Genomic DNA, 16,023 nt, shown 5'->3' with positions numbered 1-16,023 from the left:
CCACCAGGCTCCTCCGGGACAGGCTCCTCCGGGACAGGCTCCTCCTTGTCTGGCTCCTCCTTGACAGGCTCCTCCTTGACAGGCTCCTCCTCACCTGGCTCCCGCTCCTGCTCCAGCTCCGGCTCCCTGGCAGCAGGCGGCGTGGCCTCCTGAGCCCCAGCAGCCAGAGCAGCTTGCTTGCGGGTGCTCTTTGAGCCACCCCCTTTCTGCTTCTTCCCAGCTTTGCTGGACATCGTGTAGCCAAGCCCTGCAGACACACAGGGAGCTGGGAGTCCACAACTCAATCCACCCCCAACCCAGTGGGTGGATTCAGAAAAGACCACAGTCCCTTTTGAATTTACCAATTAACTGAGACCTCACATAAGATCTTATCTGGGGGCACCCACACCCTGCTCCACTAACCAAGGGGCCTTGCAATCCTCACTCCTTTCCCACTGTCTTCAGAGCACTGGGTTAAAAACCAAAGTCATCCCTCAAGGCATTAGGAATAAATAGAAGTTAAAGATGGTGGCCCAATAGACACCCCATTAATGAGGGTTTAGGAAGCCTTACGTCTGCCCAGAGTTATGAGAAGTAAGATAACCAGGAAAGGATATATCAAGCTGAGGTCTGGTTGCACACACCCTTAAACTTGACTCCTCAGAGACACGGCTGAGTGAGAGAAGACCCAAGGAAGAGAAGACTGTCTCCAGGTTCCCCACCCTTTGTCACTGTGTCAAGTCAATGAAGTAAACCAATGTGATGCTATGTGCTTCCTTTTCTCCCAAGTTACCCCTGGAAGGGGTGGGGGTGGGGGGTGAAAAATGCTTCTCTTGCTCACTCTAAAACCTCCAACCTCCTTAAAGAAAGGCCATGTTTGCAACATGTCTCCTTAGCGTTTAATTCCTCAGGGACAGAAGCCCTGTTTTGTGTATACTAAAAAGATTTTTTCTAAAGTGAGAAGTGGGGAAGTAGAGAGACAGAATCCCACATGCGCCCGACCGGGATACACAGGCATATCCACCAGGGGATGATGCTGGGCCCATCTGGGCTGTTGCTTCATTGCAACCAGAGCCATTCTAGCGCCTGAGGCGGAGGCCATGCAGCCATTCCCTGCGCCCAGGACAACTTTGCTCCAATGGAGCCTTGGCTGCCAGAGGGGAAGAGAGAGAGAGAGAGAGGAAGGAGAAGGGGAAGGGTGAAGAAGCAGATGGGAGCTTCTCCTGTGTGCCCTGGCGGGGAACCAAACTCAGGACTTCCACATGCCTGGCCAATGCTCTGCCAGTAAGCCAACCGGCCAGGGTGAAAAATCTTGGCATACTTGGCTGAGTAATAATGAAAACTGATCAATGGACTCCAAATGTCCTGAGAACAGATTGGAAGAAGGAAGGACCAAAATCACCCAACACTGAATTTCAAATTTTGTGGAGGGAGTGTTGGGCAGATAAAATGTATTATGCTCACTTTGTTAAAGATGGAGGCTGTCGCCCAGGTGATATTAATGTGTGTTGAGAATCCTTGTAGCCTGGGGCTTGGTTTTGGGATTAAGCCTTTCCCACTCTTTTTGATGTGGGGTGGTACAATCCAATCATGCCTCAGAAAGTGACTGTATTAGAGACTTCCCTATTTTGTATATTGGATTAAAGGTTGTGAAGCTACACTATAAAATGGGGGCAGAACGGGACTTGGCTCTTGGTTCCTGAGATTATCATTAGAAGAGAGAGCAGAGGAGAGCAGAGAAAGGCCACGTGGAGGAGGCCAGGAGAAGCAGCCAAGATGGTGGAGTACTGAGTGAGATGCCAGTTTGTGTAGAGTTTGTATTTGGGATAAGGAAGGAGATGGGGAACAGAGGTGAATAAGTCTGGTGAGCTAGAAACCTTTGATTCTAGGAAACTCGGATAAGTCAGTGGCTTTGTGAGCACTGAATGTGATTGGGTTTTGGAGCCCAGTGTATGTTTTTACTTGCCCGCCGGGTGCAAGCTAGAATGAAAGACTATGGCCCACCAGTTTGTGGCTCCGTTATTACTTTACCGACTGTCCGAATCCAATGCGAACCTGCATGGGCTGGGCTGCTATGATGGTGGCCCTGGCCGTGGCTTCTGGCTTTACAGAGAGGAAGCCGGGGGACTGAGGAAGGCCACAGTAGTGCCTCTCAGAAAACAGGAGAGTGGAAAGCAGGGGCTAACAAGGCAGGGCTTCAGGATCCCCAGGGCAGTGTCTGATTTGCTGGGCACTGCCTCCCCATTCAGCTAGCTCCTGACAGCCACCTGTAGCTTTCCTTCTTCTCCACAGGCCTCCACGGCATCGACTGTAGCTTATGAGTGTCAGACCTGAAGGATTTGTACTTTGCTCCAAGAAAAAACGTTCTATTAGGCCAACACATCAATAAAACCAGCTACAGCAGCCCGGCTTCCTCCACCGGTCTCCGGAGAAGCGTGGGGCTGCCCATCCCCGCTTCCGGCTGGATCCCGGGGGGCATTCCTTAGGCAAGGTCGGGAGCCCCTCCCCCTGGGCTTCACGCCCTGATCCCACAGGGCAGGAGGGCGGGCCCAGGGGGAGCTGTTCCGCTCGCCTGTGGCTTATTCTATTCCTCGGAATTAAATTAAATGCCGTAGGGGACCGGCCCTCTCCTCAAACTTATCAGTGGGCAAATATTTTCTCACAATGGCTTCCTCACGCATCTGTCACAACTGTCTCCGTTTTTTTATCTCAGCCCCAATTGCCCCTTCTTCCCTCCTCCATCAACTGCCCCTTCCTCCACAACTGCCCTCACAACTGCCCCTTCCCTCCGATAACTGCCCTTTCCTCCCTCCCTCCAGCTGTCCCTCCTACCGTCTCACCGCTGCCCCTCGCCCGGACCTCCCACTTAACCACAGGATTCCTTTTCCCTTCGCCTTCGCCCTGGACACACACCTCAGGACGCCGGCCCTCTCCTCCTTAGGCCGACGGACGCGCCACTCGGGCTAAGAAGTTGCCCGGCTCGGTGCTCTCGGACTTGCGCCTGCACGCGTCGCCATGGAAACCCTGGGCCGCGACCTGCGAGCCGCAGCTGTGCTAGGGCGCAGAGCCGGCCTCCTCCGCGCAGGCGTAGTGAAGTCCTTCTCTGCTACCGCATTCAGCTCCGGTCTCCCTGGCCCGGACTCAGGGCATGAGAGCTAAGGGGCAAGGGAAGCCACTAAGTCTGGCAGGCTGGAGGGCGCGTGGGATCTGGTCTGAGGACAGGGCTCAAAGGGCTGTGGCTGGAAACAATGAGCTGCCCTCCCGCAGAACACTGACAAGGCCGGGGAAACCCAAGCGCCTTCCCCGCGCTCGGAGCTTGAGGGCTCCATCCCGAATGCGCCCAGCAGGTGGCGCCCGCAGTCCCGCTTGCGAGGCTCATTGGCACTTGCGAAGGCGCTCCAGGATTTCGAGGCAGCCCTGGCTGCAGCTGGGTACCGGGGAAAAACCGGGGCTGGAGCACCCCTGCCCTCCCACTCCTTCACTCTTCTTAGTTCGGACTGGGGTCTAGGATCGTCCAGCATCGCGGGACGTGGAAAGGGAGGGAAAAACAGAACTGGAATCTTTGGAGTCTGAGGATTAGCTTTGGAAAGCGTCGCTCATTTGGGGGTAACGGGAGGCGGGAACTCCCTGGGGAAGGTGACCAGCCGGGGAGGCGCTCGGCTCTTCGAAGGAACAAAGGTTGATTCCTGGAAAAGCTAAAGGTGGGGCAGCCCTTAACCACTGCTAGGGGGCGCTGCAGGCCGGGGCCGCAGGAAAAGGCGCCTAGGAGACTTAGGTTGTATCTGGGGCCTGAAGATGCTTCAGGGAGACTTGGAGATACAGGGAGGAAACCATCAGGGGGATGGGAAGGCACCCTCCCTGCTTCCATCAATAGTGCCTAATTAAGACAAAGCCAGCAGCGAGCCCACTGATTGCATTTCCATGAGGAGCTAAATTGATGACATTTTCTTTGCTGGATGAGGAGAGGGGAGCCGAGGTGGGTATTCCTGGTGGGTGTTCACACCTGACGCCTCTCATTATGCCAGTCTGGCACTGAGAAGAGTGGCAGTCTCTGATAACTCCTGACAAGCCAATGGATTAACTCACACCCAAACCCAACCCTGACCTCACCATCCCACCTACAACATCTTTATTTTCAGAATTCACAAACCTGCCCTCAGCACCCCCCACGACCACCACCACCACCGCCACCATCATTATCTTTAAGATGGATCTCTTGAGCTCTGATTTGTGACCTTATGCCCAGCCCAAACTCCTCTTACTGAGAGCAAGGATCGAAAGAGAGAGGGGGTCCTGCCACAACTCAAAACCAGCTGCATACCAAATAATGTTAAGTGGGTGATCCCCTTCTCAAATCCAGTAGACAGTGGGTGGCAGAGAGAGGTAACATGATTGGTCAGATCCCCCAAAGAGAAGTCCCAAAGGAGAAGATTTGAGGGAAGGCCTGGGGTAGGGAGTCTTCCAGGCGGGACTCATGGCTCCTTCAGGGTAAGGAACGTTGTGTAGACCCCATTTCTTTTCTGACTCCAACCTTGGCTGTGCCTAGGAATCTCAGCCCCCTACATTATGCTAATAGGTAATCAAACATCTTGCTTTGCTAATTACTGCTCAATCCGATTAAACGCTGCTGAAGCTCATCAACAGAGGTGGAGGTAGGGGGAAGGGATGGAGTGGGGCCAACTACAGTTGTGATGGGAGTGTCCCCAAGGGCTCCTGCAAACAGCTGAGAAACAGCCTGGGTAGCAGGACTCAGTACTTCCCAAAGAAAAGGGGTAGAAGAGTTGTACCAGCGAGACTCTGGGTCTTACTGCATCCTCCCAGCCTTGGGCTTTTCCCTCCTCCCAGAACTGTCATTACCCTCAGAACCCAGGCATCCGGCCATTCCCACAGTTCCCCACACACACCCCATCCCAGCTTTAATAAGTTCTGTTCTCCCACTGTCAATATTTGATTTCTCAGAGCCATCTCCACGGAGAGAGGGGAGCTCTTCCCTTGCTTCCCCCCAACCTTGGCCCTCTTTGCCCACCCCAGTCTCTTTGTGCCCCCAACCTTCTCTAAACTAGCTGACTTAATGAAATGATATTAAAGTCTTAAGCGACTCCGAAAGAATGGTTGTTATGGTGAGGGGAGTGGGCAGGACGCCTGGGTCCCTCAGGGGAGCAAGGGCTAAGGAGGGGGAGAGTGAGCCCAAGGCTAAGGTCTGGAGGCCCCAGTCCCCAATGGGGAGCAACAGATTTGAGGTGAGCTGGGGGCCAGGCGTCTGGGTCTTGGTGGAAAGCAGGGAGTGAGGGCTGGGGGCTAGGAGAAGGTAGGAAGAGAGGGCATTCAGGGGGTCGGGATCACAGCCTACTGTCCAGATCATCTGTCAGGGATGGAGAGGCCAGCTGGGGGGACATGGCCCCTGTGCCAATAGCCCCCCTCCTGCCTGTGCCCTGGGCCGTCCCGTGAGAACCAGAGTAGATTCCTCTTCATCCCTGACTCATCCAGCAGGACCCCCACAGGTGATTTGTAGCTGATGCCCTCAGGATGGTAGGGGCCAGAAGAGAGTTGTTCCATGACATGAAGGGCTAAGAGCTTCCAGGAGAGGCGAGAATAGAGGCCAAGAGATGGGAAGCCAAACACCACTCCCCTCCCCCCACCCATCCCCATCTCACTCCGCTGGGGACCCTGGCCCAGCCCCAGTCCCCTTGGGGTGGTGGGAATGCAAGGACATTTGGCTGGAGCTGATTGATGAGGGAGGAGGCAGCCACTGGGCACCGAGGCTGCTGTTTGCTGAGCACACAGATTCCTCCCCACTCACCAGCTGCCGCCCCCTGAGACCGCTCAGTCTCTCCTCCACCAGGACCAGCCACTGGGGTTGGAGGGAGCCAATGCCTGGGTTTCTGATGGCAGTTGGGGGAAGCAAAAGAATCAGGACACCTAAGGCTTCAATTCCCTGTGGGAATCGGGGGGAGGGGGAGAGGACCTGAGACCTGGTCCCCGCGGAACTCCCTTCAAGACTTCACCTTCCCCGCTACCTTCCAAACTTCACTTCTGCTGCCCAATTGTCACTGCCATTTATATTGCATGTTTTTTCCTACACCACCCAACTCTCTTGAGTCCATCCCAGCCAGACCCCAGCCTTCAAACCACCCTGCAACATTTCCCCAACCTGTCTACAGATCTGGAAACTCTCCCTGGGGAAGGGGGTGCTATGTTTGTGATTGCCCATGTAGCTACTTAGGAACCTCCATTTTTCATTCTTGTTGAAATTGCAGTTATTGGCCTGACCTGTGGTGGCACAGTGGATAAAGTATCAACCTGGAACTCTGAGGTCCCCGACTCAAAACCCTGGGCTTGCCTGATTAAGGCAGATATGGTAGTTGATGCTTCCTGCTCCTCCTATCCTTCTCTCTCTCCTCTCTAAAATGAATAAATTAAAAAATCTTTTAAAAAAATAAATTCCAGTTATTATATCAACCATTCCCCATCAGAAATCCCTACAGCCCTGGTCAGCCCGGCATGTGGAGGTCTGGGTTCTGCTTCTCCACCCTTCCCTCTCTCCTTTCTCTCTCTCTCTTCCCCTCCCGCAGCCAAGGCTCCATTGGAGCAAAGTTGGCCCAGGCACTGAGGATGGCTCTGTGGCCTCTGCCTCAGGCACTAGAATGGCCCCTGCTGCAATGGAGCAACACCCTAGATGGGCAGAGCACCACCCCCTGGTGGGCATGCTGGGTGGATTCCGGTTGGGCACATGCAGGAGTCTGTCTGACTACCTCCCACTTCTCACTTCGGAAAAATACAAAAAAGAAATCCCTACTACAACGCTTTGTTCTATTCTTAAACCCTCCCCAACATGAACCACACACACAGACACACATTTACATCCTGCCTGTGTTTGGAAGGATGGCAAAGTCTGCACTTCCGCGTGCAGCACAGTCCCAGGGCAGTTTCAATCCTACGGTGTTGGGGTGGAGGCAACTTTCGCGTGTGGTCTCCAGCCCTCCCAGTTTCTATACTTCTGTTGTGCCCACCTGCTCTAGATTCGGTACCAGCATCCATACTACAGCTCCCAAGAGTCTCAGAGAACTATCCTTGCCCTCTCAGAGCTTAAAATTTAGTGGAAGAAAACAATACTTACATATGCACAAGAAGCAAAGGTGGGGGGGAGGAGTAGAAGACTGAGTTATATCAACTTTCTAAATGTGGATTCTAGACCCAAGTGACCTACTGGTGGAGGCTGGGGAAGGACAGGACATACCTGAAATGGATATAAAATTGTAATGTCATTCTCACTATTTCCAAACACATGAAGACTTCACTTCTGTGTACATGCTGTTTCTCTCTGTTGAGTATGCCCTTTCTCAGACTGTGTGCCTTACTGCATGTTAGTCAAGCTCCTCATTAAATGTCACGTCTTCAGAGGGACCCTCCTGGTCTCCTAAACGAGATCATCTCCTCGTTATGCTCCATCCTCTTTATCTGTTAGTTTGGTTTACATCATTTATCACTACCAGAAATTTTATTATGTTGTTCCCCACCAACATGGGCTTCACGAAGCAGGGACTTAGCCTTATTCACCATATACTCCCAGTATCTGAAACAGTACTTGGAGTAAAGTAGATGCTTAATATGATGTGGAGTGGATGGATGGATGAATGAATGAATGAATGTCTTTCTCCATCTATTTTCTCTGTTAAAATTGGTATCCTAAAAGTATATTTGTACCCACAAAGCGAATAGGATGGCATGGGTATTCTGTGTAGAAATCACCAGCACTTTCAAATAGCTCAAAAGAGACACAAGTTACGACACGTATGGAAAGCTGTAGGTCTTGTGTTGTTAATGTGGGAGGGGGGTGTATAGATATCAACACTCCAAGGGGGTGCGTCCACAGGTGTTATGTAGAATGTGCTGTTTCTCTCCCCAGCTGTACACCTGTCCCCGGGTATCTTCCTATCTCTTAGCATGTTATGATGTCTCCACTGCCTTGGTGAGGAGTTTGTCATGGAAAATGTTAATTTATCCCCACTTCTCTTCCCTCTTGTCTCTTCACCTGAGTCTAGATATATGTACAGGGAGAGTCTCCCTCAGCTCTCTTGCCCCCCTCTCACACACAGCCCTGCCCCAGTCTTGGACCCCTCCCTTTCTCACTAGGCCCTGTTGCTGGGCTCTGGGTTGCCATAGTGACGGTTGCCAAGTCCCTGAGGCTGATAGCCAGCGATGGGGCTGTCGTCTCCATCCACGAGGGAGGCTGAGGGGGGCTTCCCATTGTGTGAAGAAGGGGATGTTGCCATGACAACAAACCCCCCACTAAGAGGCAAGGGACCAGCCCTTCCACACCCCCTCAAGCCTCCCCACCTTAGCGGCTCCAGCACAGGCTTGGAAGGCAGGAGTATATTCCAGATACCAGCACCTGGCCTCCCCGTTTTCAACTTCCCTCCTACAGCGCCTGCATCTCTAGGGATCCAGGCATCTTGCTCAGACAAGGGAAGGGGCAAGAGGACCCCCTGACCTCCAGGCAGATGGGAGACAGCAGGAGAGGACCTAGAGTCAGGGGAGGGCAGAGGTTGTGACCCTGCCAACCAACTCCGACCATGCTCCCGACCGCTCCTGACGGCTGCTTTTGTGGTTGGAGAATGAGGCTGAGTCTAGGGGGCTGGGCACCTGGGCTTTTTAGGGGAGAAAAGAATAGGTTGTAGGTACACAGGGAGCCAGGAGACAGGCAGCTTGAGTCTTCCAGGCAGCCGCACCCCTTCTTCTCAAATCAAAACGCCCCCCATCAGAGGTGCCTGGGAAAGGGACGGGGGAGAACAGACTAACACCGGAACATGTTTTTTTCCACTTTGTTTCTATGATTTGCCTTGTCTCTGGTGCTTTGGTTTAGCAACAGACAGGCTCTCCCCATGTGTGAACTTACATTTATATACATCCCCACTGGATGTATTGGCAACTCCCACTCCTGCCTAGGTTTCTCTCCCCTGCAGGTGGCTGCCTTGCTCAGCCTTCTTACCCAGTCCATTATCCCCTCCCCAGGCACTGCCCACCTCACCCCGCCAACCCAACCCAACCCTGCCCCTCCCCTCCCCCCTGGCTTCATGCGATCCGACCCTCAGCTTGAAAACCATCCTAATCACCAGTTCTCTGTCCCAATACCTGTCCAGTCATTCTCCAGGCTCTTTGTTAACTTTTGAAATTTTTTATTCTTTTTTTTTTTTTTTTTTTTGGTTTTTGTTGTTCAAATTTCCCTTTTACAGTAAAACTATTGAGGTGACAGCCGTACCCCGCCACCTCCCCCATGGCAACAGCAACTTCCTGTTCCCTGGATGGAGCAATTAGAAAAATCAGGAAGGAGCTGGGAACTACACCAGAGCGATGACTTGACCTCTGGTGGACAAAGCAACCATGTTGGCTAGAGATTGAGGTGGCTGACTTGGTGCCCAAGGGCAACTCTGACCTAATGAAACTGAGCTGGGAGGAAACTGAGGCAACACCCAATTACGTACTAGAGGGCGGGAAGAGGTATAAGCTGGTCACTATGGAAACAATGGCAGTTGCTAAGTGCCACAGTCAGCTAGACCAGTCAGTAGGCCACCATTTTGGTCACTAAGAAGGGAGCTGTGCTGAATTTGAAGAGTAGGAAATGGAGGATATGACGAACAAGACGGCCATCTGGGTTACTGGGGGACAACACATGGGTTCTTGGGGTGGTCCTGTTGAGTAACAGAGATTATACCAGAATGTGGAAGGGAAGAACAAGACAAATTGGGCCTGCCACAACAGATGGCAGTCAGCTGTGTTAAAAGCAGCACAAAGGAAGGGGGACCCTGGGAAGTACCATGAATACTAGGAAAATTCTCCTCAGTCCACCCAATCTTCTTACAGTCAGTAAGTTCCAGCTTCCTCCTGAAACAGGAAGCTCTTCCTGCTCCCAACCTTCTCCACAGAGTAAGAACCATCAACCTCCCCCCAAAAAAACCCCAGACTAAGTCACTTGAGTTCCAGCCAGACCACTTCCTGTTTCAGAAGTGCTACTTCCTGTCCTGGATGAAGGCACTTCCAGTTCCTGGTGCACTGCTTCTGCCACTTCCCAGGCCACTTCTGTCCAAGTCTGATCACTTCTTGTCTGGAGCAAGACTTCCTGTCCCAAGTGACCCATTCAGCATCAGACCAAGTCTGTATGTGTCCCAACTGATTCGTAGCTATTGGCCACTGGACAAAACAGGACACTTCTCATGGTAGCTGTCATGACCCATCCACCCCAAAAGGTTGGAATAATTATGCAGAGGCCTGGGGCAGGGCAGAGAAGGAGGTCCTGCTGCCCATGCCCTGAGCTGGAGTCGAGTGCCAGAACCATAGGCCTGCATTGTTGGCAGACGGAGGGGAATGGTTGATAAGAGGTCAGAGGGAGCTGAGGGGAGACAAGCTTTGGTGCCCCACCCAGGAGATGGGAGAGGCACAGGATAAGAAGCCAAGAGGGCAAAGGAGATGTAGGTAGGAGGATGCTAGGGAAGAGGAACAGACCTAGAGGCAGAAGAGAGAGAAAGGATGAGAGAGAGAAGAGGAAGGAAGAGAAAAACAGTGAGAGGCAGAAAGAGATGCCGAGCAAAAGACAGACTGTTCCCGCCCCTAACTTTCAGTGAGTAAAGGGAGCAAGGACCCCTAGGTCATCGTCTGAAGAGGTGGCTGAGTCTCTGCCTCCTCCCCAAGGGATAGGACCCGGAAACACAGACAGAGAGGGGCTCACATGGCCAACCATAGGGCAGGAAGTGGTTTGGTGAAAATCTTAAGGAATCCTACAAGTAGAGAGGAGGGCAAAAGCCAGGAGGAGCAAAGAAGCTGATGGGACAGAGGGGGCCAAGGAGATCGTAGAGGTGTCCCTCCGACCACGAATTACACCGGAGGAGCCCCACAAGGAGGGCTGGATCCAAGAGAGCCAGGCGGGAGGAGCCCTCACACCTTGTAGTAGATGTTCGGAGGGCTCTGAGGGGGCCCATCCTGCACAATGTACACAGGGTGCCCATAGTCACCACTCACCTTCTCATAGTGGGGACAGAAGGGGGGGTCTGCAGCCCCACTGCCCCGAAGAGCTAGCCCTAGTTCTCCAGGCTCAGCCTCCCTAGGTCCCATCCCGCCTCCACCCCCCAGGCCCAGAGACCCTCCCCTCCCAAAGGAGCCAGGACCAGGGTGGCGACTCTCCGAAGGCTTGGCCCGCCGTCTCCGCCAACACATGGCACCCCCAGCCCCGGCCACGCCCAGCAAGAGCAGCGCCAGCCCCCCTGCTGCCCCGGCCACTGCGGGCATGCTGGGAGGGGGCAGGGGGCCTTCAGCACCCCGGGAGGTTGCATTGCTGGTGGGGTCACCTGGCAGGGAAGGGGTGAAGGAGGAAAGAGGGGGAGGGGCTGAAGGAGCCACCTGGGCATCTGGATAGCCAGTCTTGGGGGTCCCCGTGGGCTTCCCCAGCAGTGCCCAGGCCCCCTGGGGACACCAGCACCCCTCCGCCCCTCCCAGCCCAGCTAGGAGTCCAGGTGTGTCCAGCCCTTCAGCTCTCTGTGCCGGAGTCCTCCCCACTTCTCTGACAGCGCTGATTGAAGCGCTGGCTTGGCTAATTAGTTCTAATTGAGTCTTTTCCTCATTTGGCTTTCATTCCCCTCCCACCCTTCCATCCTCTCTTCTCCTCTTTCCTGTGTCATCCCACCCTCACCCCCCAAAAACACAGACTAAAGAGGGAGGGAGAGGGTGAAGGCAAGGCAGCTGGGCTCCAAGAGCAGAGAAGGCCAGGGGAGGGAGGAGGCTGGACGGCTGGTTCCTACCTGGCGTGTTCTCCTTCCCCGGCTCCAGGCTCTGGGCTGCCCCTCGGTCTCTTTCCATGGGCACTTCAGACACAGGCTTTCGGGGAGCAGCCCCTCCTCGGGGGTCTGGAGAAAGAAAAGACCCAAGAGAAAGGGCTGAGGCCCTGGGGGGTGGGTTCAGTGGATAGAGCATTGGCCCAGCATGCGGGCTTCCCTGTCCCCAGTCAGGACACACAGGAGAAGCAACCATCCCTCTCTCCCTTCTCTCTTGCTGCCCGTGGTTTCCAGATTGTTTCCAGTGATCTTGCCCTGACAGGGGTTGCCAGGTGGATTCCATTCGGGGCGAATGTGCATAGGGGAGTCTGTCTCTCCTCGGAAGGAAGGAAGGAAGGAAGGAAGGAAGGAAGGAAGGAAGGAAGGAAGGAAGGAAGGAAGGAAAGAAGGGGAAGAGAGGGGAAGGGGGAAGAGGGAAAGAGAGAAAGGGGGAAGGGGGAAGGGGGGAAGGGGGAAAGAAGGAAGGGAGGGAGGGAAAGGGGAGAAGGGAAGGAGGGAAAGGGGGAAGGGGGAAGGGAGGAAGAGAGGAAGGGAGGAAGGGAGGAAGGGAGGAAGGAAGGAAGGAAGGGAGGGAGGGAGGGAGGGAGGGAGGGAGGGAGGGGAAGAGAGGGGAAGGGGGAAGAGGGGAAGAGGGGAAGGGGAGAAGGGAAGGAGGGAAAGGGGGAAGGGAGGAAGGAAGGAAGGAAGGAAGGAAGGAAGGAAGGGGGAAGGAAGGGGGGAAGGGAGGGAGGGAAGGGGCTGAGAGAGCAGCCCCTTGACCATGATGGTTTGCCCCCACCTCCCTCAGCTCCTAGGAGGTGTGCCCTAGCCCCACTCACTTTGCCCCACTCGGAGAAGAACCTTCATGCCTCTGGTAAGGCACACACCTCCCTGCAAGCTCTCCAGGCCTTCCCGGGTCCCATCTGACGTGGCTGGGAGAGAAGAGCCAGAGGGAGAGGTTGACGCTCCAGAGTCTAGCTTCAGTTCTGTCTCCACGTCCTGGCTCCAACACCACCCAAGGGTATAAGGGGTCTCTCTTGGCTCTGGTGGTCCCCTCCCTCATCTGCCCTCCATCCCCAGAGCACCTCCCCACTCAACCCTGCCCTCTGCCCAGCAGTACCAATTATGTAGTAGTCATGGTGCGAGCGGAACTCGTGGCCCCAGAGGTTAGGGCTATACTCCTGGAACTTGATGGTGAAGCGGAGATCCAGGTCTGGCCGGTCACACGTGAGAAGGAGGTTTGGGGCAGGGGGTGCCTCACAGCGTCGACCCTGGGCACCCCCCACCAGATACAGCTTGTAGAACTCATAATTAGGAGAGGAGTGGGGGCCAGGAGGCCGGGCCCGGGGGCAAAGCAGGTCCAGCCGGTCCCCAATCTGAGGGTAGAGCACATAACCACCCTCTGCCTGGAACCTACAGGGAGGAGGTCGAGGTGGACAGGGGGGAAGGGTCAGAGGTCCGGCCCCCAGAGCTTCGCCTCCCTCATCCCACATCCCTCAGGACAGCCTTTGTCTGATGGAAAGTCTCTGGTCTGTAAGAGCTGGCGGTGAGGACAGTGCAAGCTCATGTTGGAAGCAGCAGGATGCCAGGCTCAGAGGTCTCCTGCCCCTTGGTGTGCCCAAATGCACTCTTCAGCCTGCCCTCACCACATGCACACTGCCATCTCTCCCTTCATCACCAGCTCTGTTACCGTGGCAACAGGATGCCAGTTACCAAGGAGCTGGCCTCTCTGGAACCACACAGCCCACCCTCCCCCAGGTGGAATAGGAATTTCACTATTCCATGGCAGTCAACCACGGGGGCAGAGCCTTCCCTCCCCCAGGCCACCAACCAATTTCAGGGATTTCAGGGCAAAGGAGGGGTAGGAGCAGGGTGATCTAGATCACTGTCCCAAGTTACCTAGGCAATGTGACAGGAAGCACATGCCTGGTCTGGCAATGGCCCTAAATGGGGCTCATGGGAACCAGGGTCTGGGGACAAGCTGCCCAAGGTTCCCCTGCCTCAGTACCTCTCCTCCCCCAGGTCTCCGACTTCCTAGGGAAAGTACCCCTTGCTCTGGAATTGAAGGAGTTGACCTTTCTAACCGCAGCGAACACAAGCCCATGTCTCCCTATGCTCAGGCATCCACTGGCCCAGCCCAGCCACTACTTGCCAAAAACTGCAACCCTCCACCCCTGTGCATTAATGGCAGACAGAGTCTCAGAACTGGATTCCAGGGGACTGCTGCTTTGTATCTTCCCAGACTTTCAAATGACCCATTCTCTCCCACCCAATATCCCAAAGAACTTCCAGAACACCCCAACCCCCTTTTCTCAGCTCCATTAGAATACTCCTAACATCCTCAAGCTGTGGCAGATAAACGCAGTTGGGAGCTGGCGGGTGGGAGACTAAGGAAAGACAGCTGAGATTATACCCTAAGAGTCAGGGAGGGAGGCCGTGAAGTACAGGAAGGAAGGGCAATAATCCCAGTTCTCCTTTAAAGAGCATATATGTTCTAACACTTTACCTCTAATCCTCATAAAAGCTGTAAGGGTTGAGGATACAAACTCAGAAAGGTTAAGTAATGTGCCCAAGGCCACAGAGTTTGAAGCACTGAGCGAGGATTAAGACTCTAGGATTTTATGAGCTTCAAAGTCCACCCTCTTCCCATGGCTTAATGCAGCTGCCCCCGGGAAGTAGGAATTTTTCAAAACACAGAACTCTTTTGCTAATGGGAGTGAGAGCTGTATGGAGGCAAGGGACCCAGATGACCTCTCAAGGGTTCTACCCTACCCTGTGTGGCCTGAAGTTTCATCTGACCCCTGGCCTTTCTTCAGAGCAAAGCAAGCATGCCACGGAACAGAGGGTCTAATGGAAGAGTTTGCAGCAAAGATGGGGGAGGAGGCAACGGAGTCCTTGGGGCTCCAGATGCAAGAGGGCAAAAGGAGCGGCTTCACGGTGCTCCAAGCTTCTTCCAGAAAGAAGTCCCCAAGCCAGAAACACAGAATATCATCTAGTTGGGAAATTGTCCCACCAACGGCTGACTGACCCTCAGGCTGGGGGCAAGAGTTGGGAGATTGACTATGAAGACAGTCAAAAAGCCTCAGGGGAGTTGTCCCCAAACTGAGCCCCCTTCCCTTCCATCTCTACCAGAGACCAGAGTCCCTGCTGCAGAGGGAGGCACCCTGCCTTTCCCTTCAACGCTTCAGCAGCACCTACTCAGCGGCTCTCCTGAGAGCTGACACTAACCAGGCTCCCTCCAAGCCCAGCCCCCGACACCGTGCAAGTCCCCCACAGACCCACAGAACCACTGCACTACCATCCCGGCTCCCCGTGAACTTTCAGATCCTTGCCCTTTGAGGTCCTTCAAACTCCTAGTACCTGGATATCATCACCACCCACATCCATCTGTGTGCCACCCAGAAGTCTGCTTCCCGGGATCACCTCTGTCTAGTCACCCATCAGCTCTCAGTTGAGCACCTACACCCTCCCTCCAGCCTCCTCCCAGCTCGGAGAACTCAGCCTCCCAAGTCCCCAAAGCTTCCCCTCTCCCGGCTGGGAGGGTGGAGGGTCTCCCCAGCCCCGGTCGCTCACCTCTTATTCGCCGAATTCCAGTAGACAGGCTCCAGGCTGAGCCCAGACACCAGCCCCCAAAACCCCAGCAGCAGCAGGGCCCCGACTCGCACGCCCCCCGGCCTAGAATGGGGGGGCCCCATGACCCCGCCAAGGCCTGGGGGCGGGGCACCAACTCCCCCAAAGTCGCTCACCCCCCGGAGTGACTGCCTTAGCTGCCGGGCTATGTTGGCCCGACCTCCCGGGCGGCTGACACCCTCAGCTCCCACGCGGACCCGCTTCCTGCTCTGCCCGCGCCCAGCTCGGAGCGCTCAGCCCTCCAGAGCCCTTGCAGGGGAGGTCTGCAAGCTCCCGGCGCCCCAGCCCAGGCTCCAGCACCCCGGGATTGGTGACCGGGCCTATCGAGGACTGAGGGAGCCCGGGGCCCGGCGGGGTGGAGTGGGCGTCGGACAAGGGAGCCAGGAAGGGGGTGCCGAGCCGGAGCCCCAGCCTCGCCGGGATTGAGGGCAGCGGGCTAAGGGAGGAAACCAGTCCCGAGCCCGGGAGGGGGAGTTAAAGGCGAGTCGGGAGGGGGAGAGGATGGCGGAGGGAAAAACCGGAGCTGGAGCTCGAGGCGGAGCGGGAGGCAGGATCCCGCAGCCCACGCCCCCACACCTCCCTCGCCCCGCGCACCGCCCGCCGCCTCGCCCTG

The 16,023-nt window shown here is 55.2% G+C and overlaps 2 protein-coding genes across 2 annotated transcripts in view; both read right to left on the bottom strand.

The window, feature by feature from the left end:
- DNAH2 (dynein axonemal heavy chain 2) overlaps positions 1-3,029 on the bottom strand; it is a 109,625-nt gene extending 106,596 nt beyond the window's left edge. Inside the window, exons 1-2 of the mRNA XM_066264157.1 lie at positions 2,893-3,029; positions 5-247 (exon numbers count right to left, since the gene is read on the bottom strand). Coding sequence (XP_066120254.1) covers positions 5-233 — 229 coding nt within the window. The 5' untranslated portion in view covers positions 234-247; positions 2,893-3,029. The remainder of the gene's footprint in view (positions 1-4; positions 248-2,892) is intronic.
- Positions 3,030-9,189: 6,160 nt separating this feature from the next.
- EFNB3 (ephrin B3) lies at positions 9,190-15,912 on the bottom strand. The gene is made up of 5 exons (XM_066264156.1): positions 15,354-15,912; positions 12,901-13,193; positions 12,620-12,712; positions 11,769-11,873; positions 9,190-11,318 (listed from the first exon to the last, which is right to left on the bottom strand). Exons 1-5 carry the CDS (start codon positions 15,473-15,475, stop codon positions 10,909-10,911), a joined length of 1,023 nt encoding a protein of 340 aa, XP_066120253.1. The 5' UTR covers positions 15,476-15,912; the 3' UTR covers positions 9,190-10,908.
- Positions 15,913-16,023: the final 111 nt, after the last annotated feature.

Source organism: Saccopteryx bilineata, chromosome 2 (genome assembly GCF_036850765.1).
Source record: "Saccopteryx bilineata isolate mSacBil1 chromosome 2, mSacBil1_pri_phased_curated, whole genome shotgun sequence".
Lineage (NCBI taxonomy): Eukaryota > Metazoa > Chordata > Mammalia > Chiroptera > Emballonuridae > Saccopteryx > Saccopteryx bilineata.
Note: the sequence above shows the minus strand (reverse complement) of the source record. Positions and strands in the feature narration are given on the sequence as shown.

Bases quoted from the DNA above. Each gene is read 5' to 3' on its own strand.
- EFNB3 (XM_066264156.1), bottom strand. From the start codon at position 15,475: ATGGGGCCCCCCCATTCTAGGCCGGGGGGCGTGCGAGTCGGGGCCCTG. The intron at 13,194-15,353 runs GTGAGCGACCGG...TCCTCCCTGTAG, and splicing joins TGGAATTCGGCGAATAAGAG to GTTCCAGGCAGAGGGTGGTT. The intron at 11,874-12,619 runs GTGAGTGGGGCT...TTCTTTCTCCAG, and splicing joins TCTTCTCCGAGTGGGGCAAA to ACCCCCGAGGAGGGGCTGCT.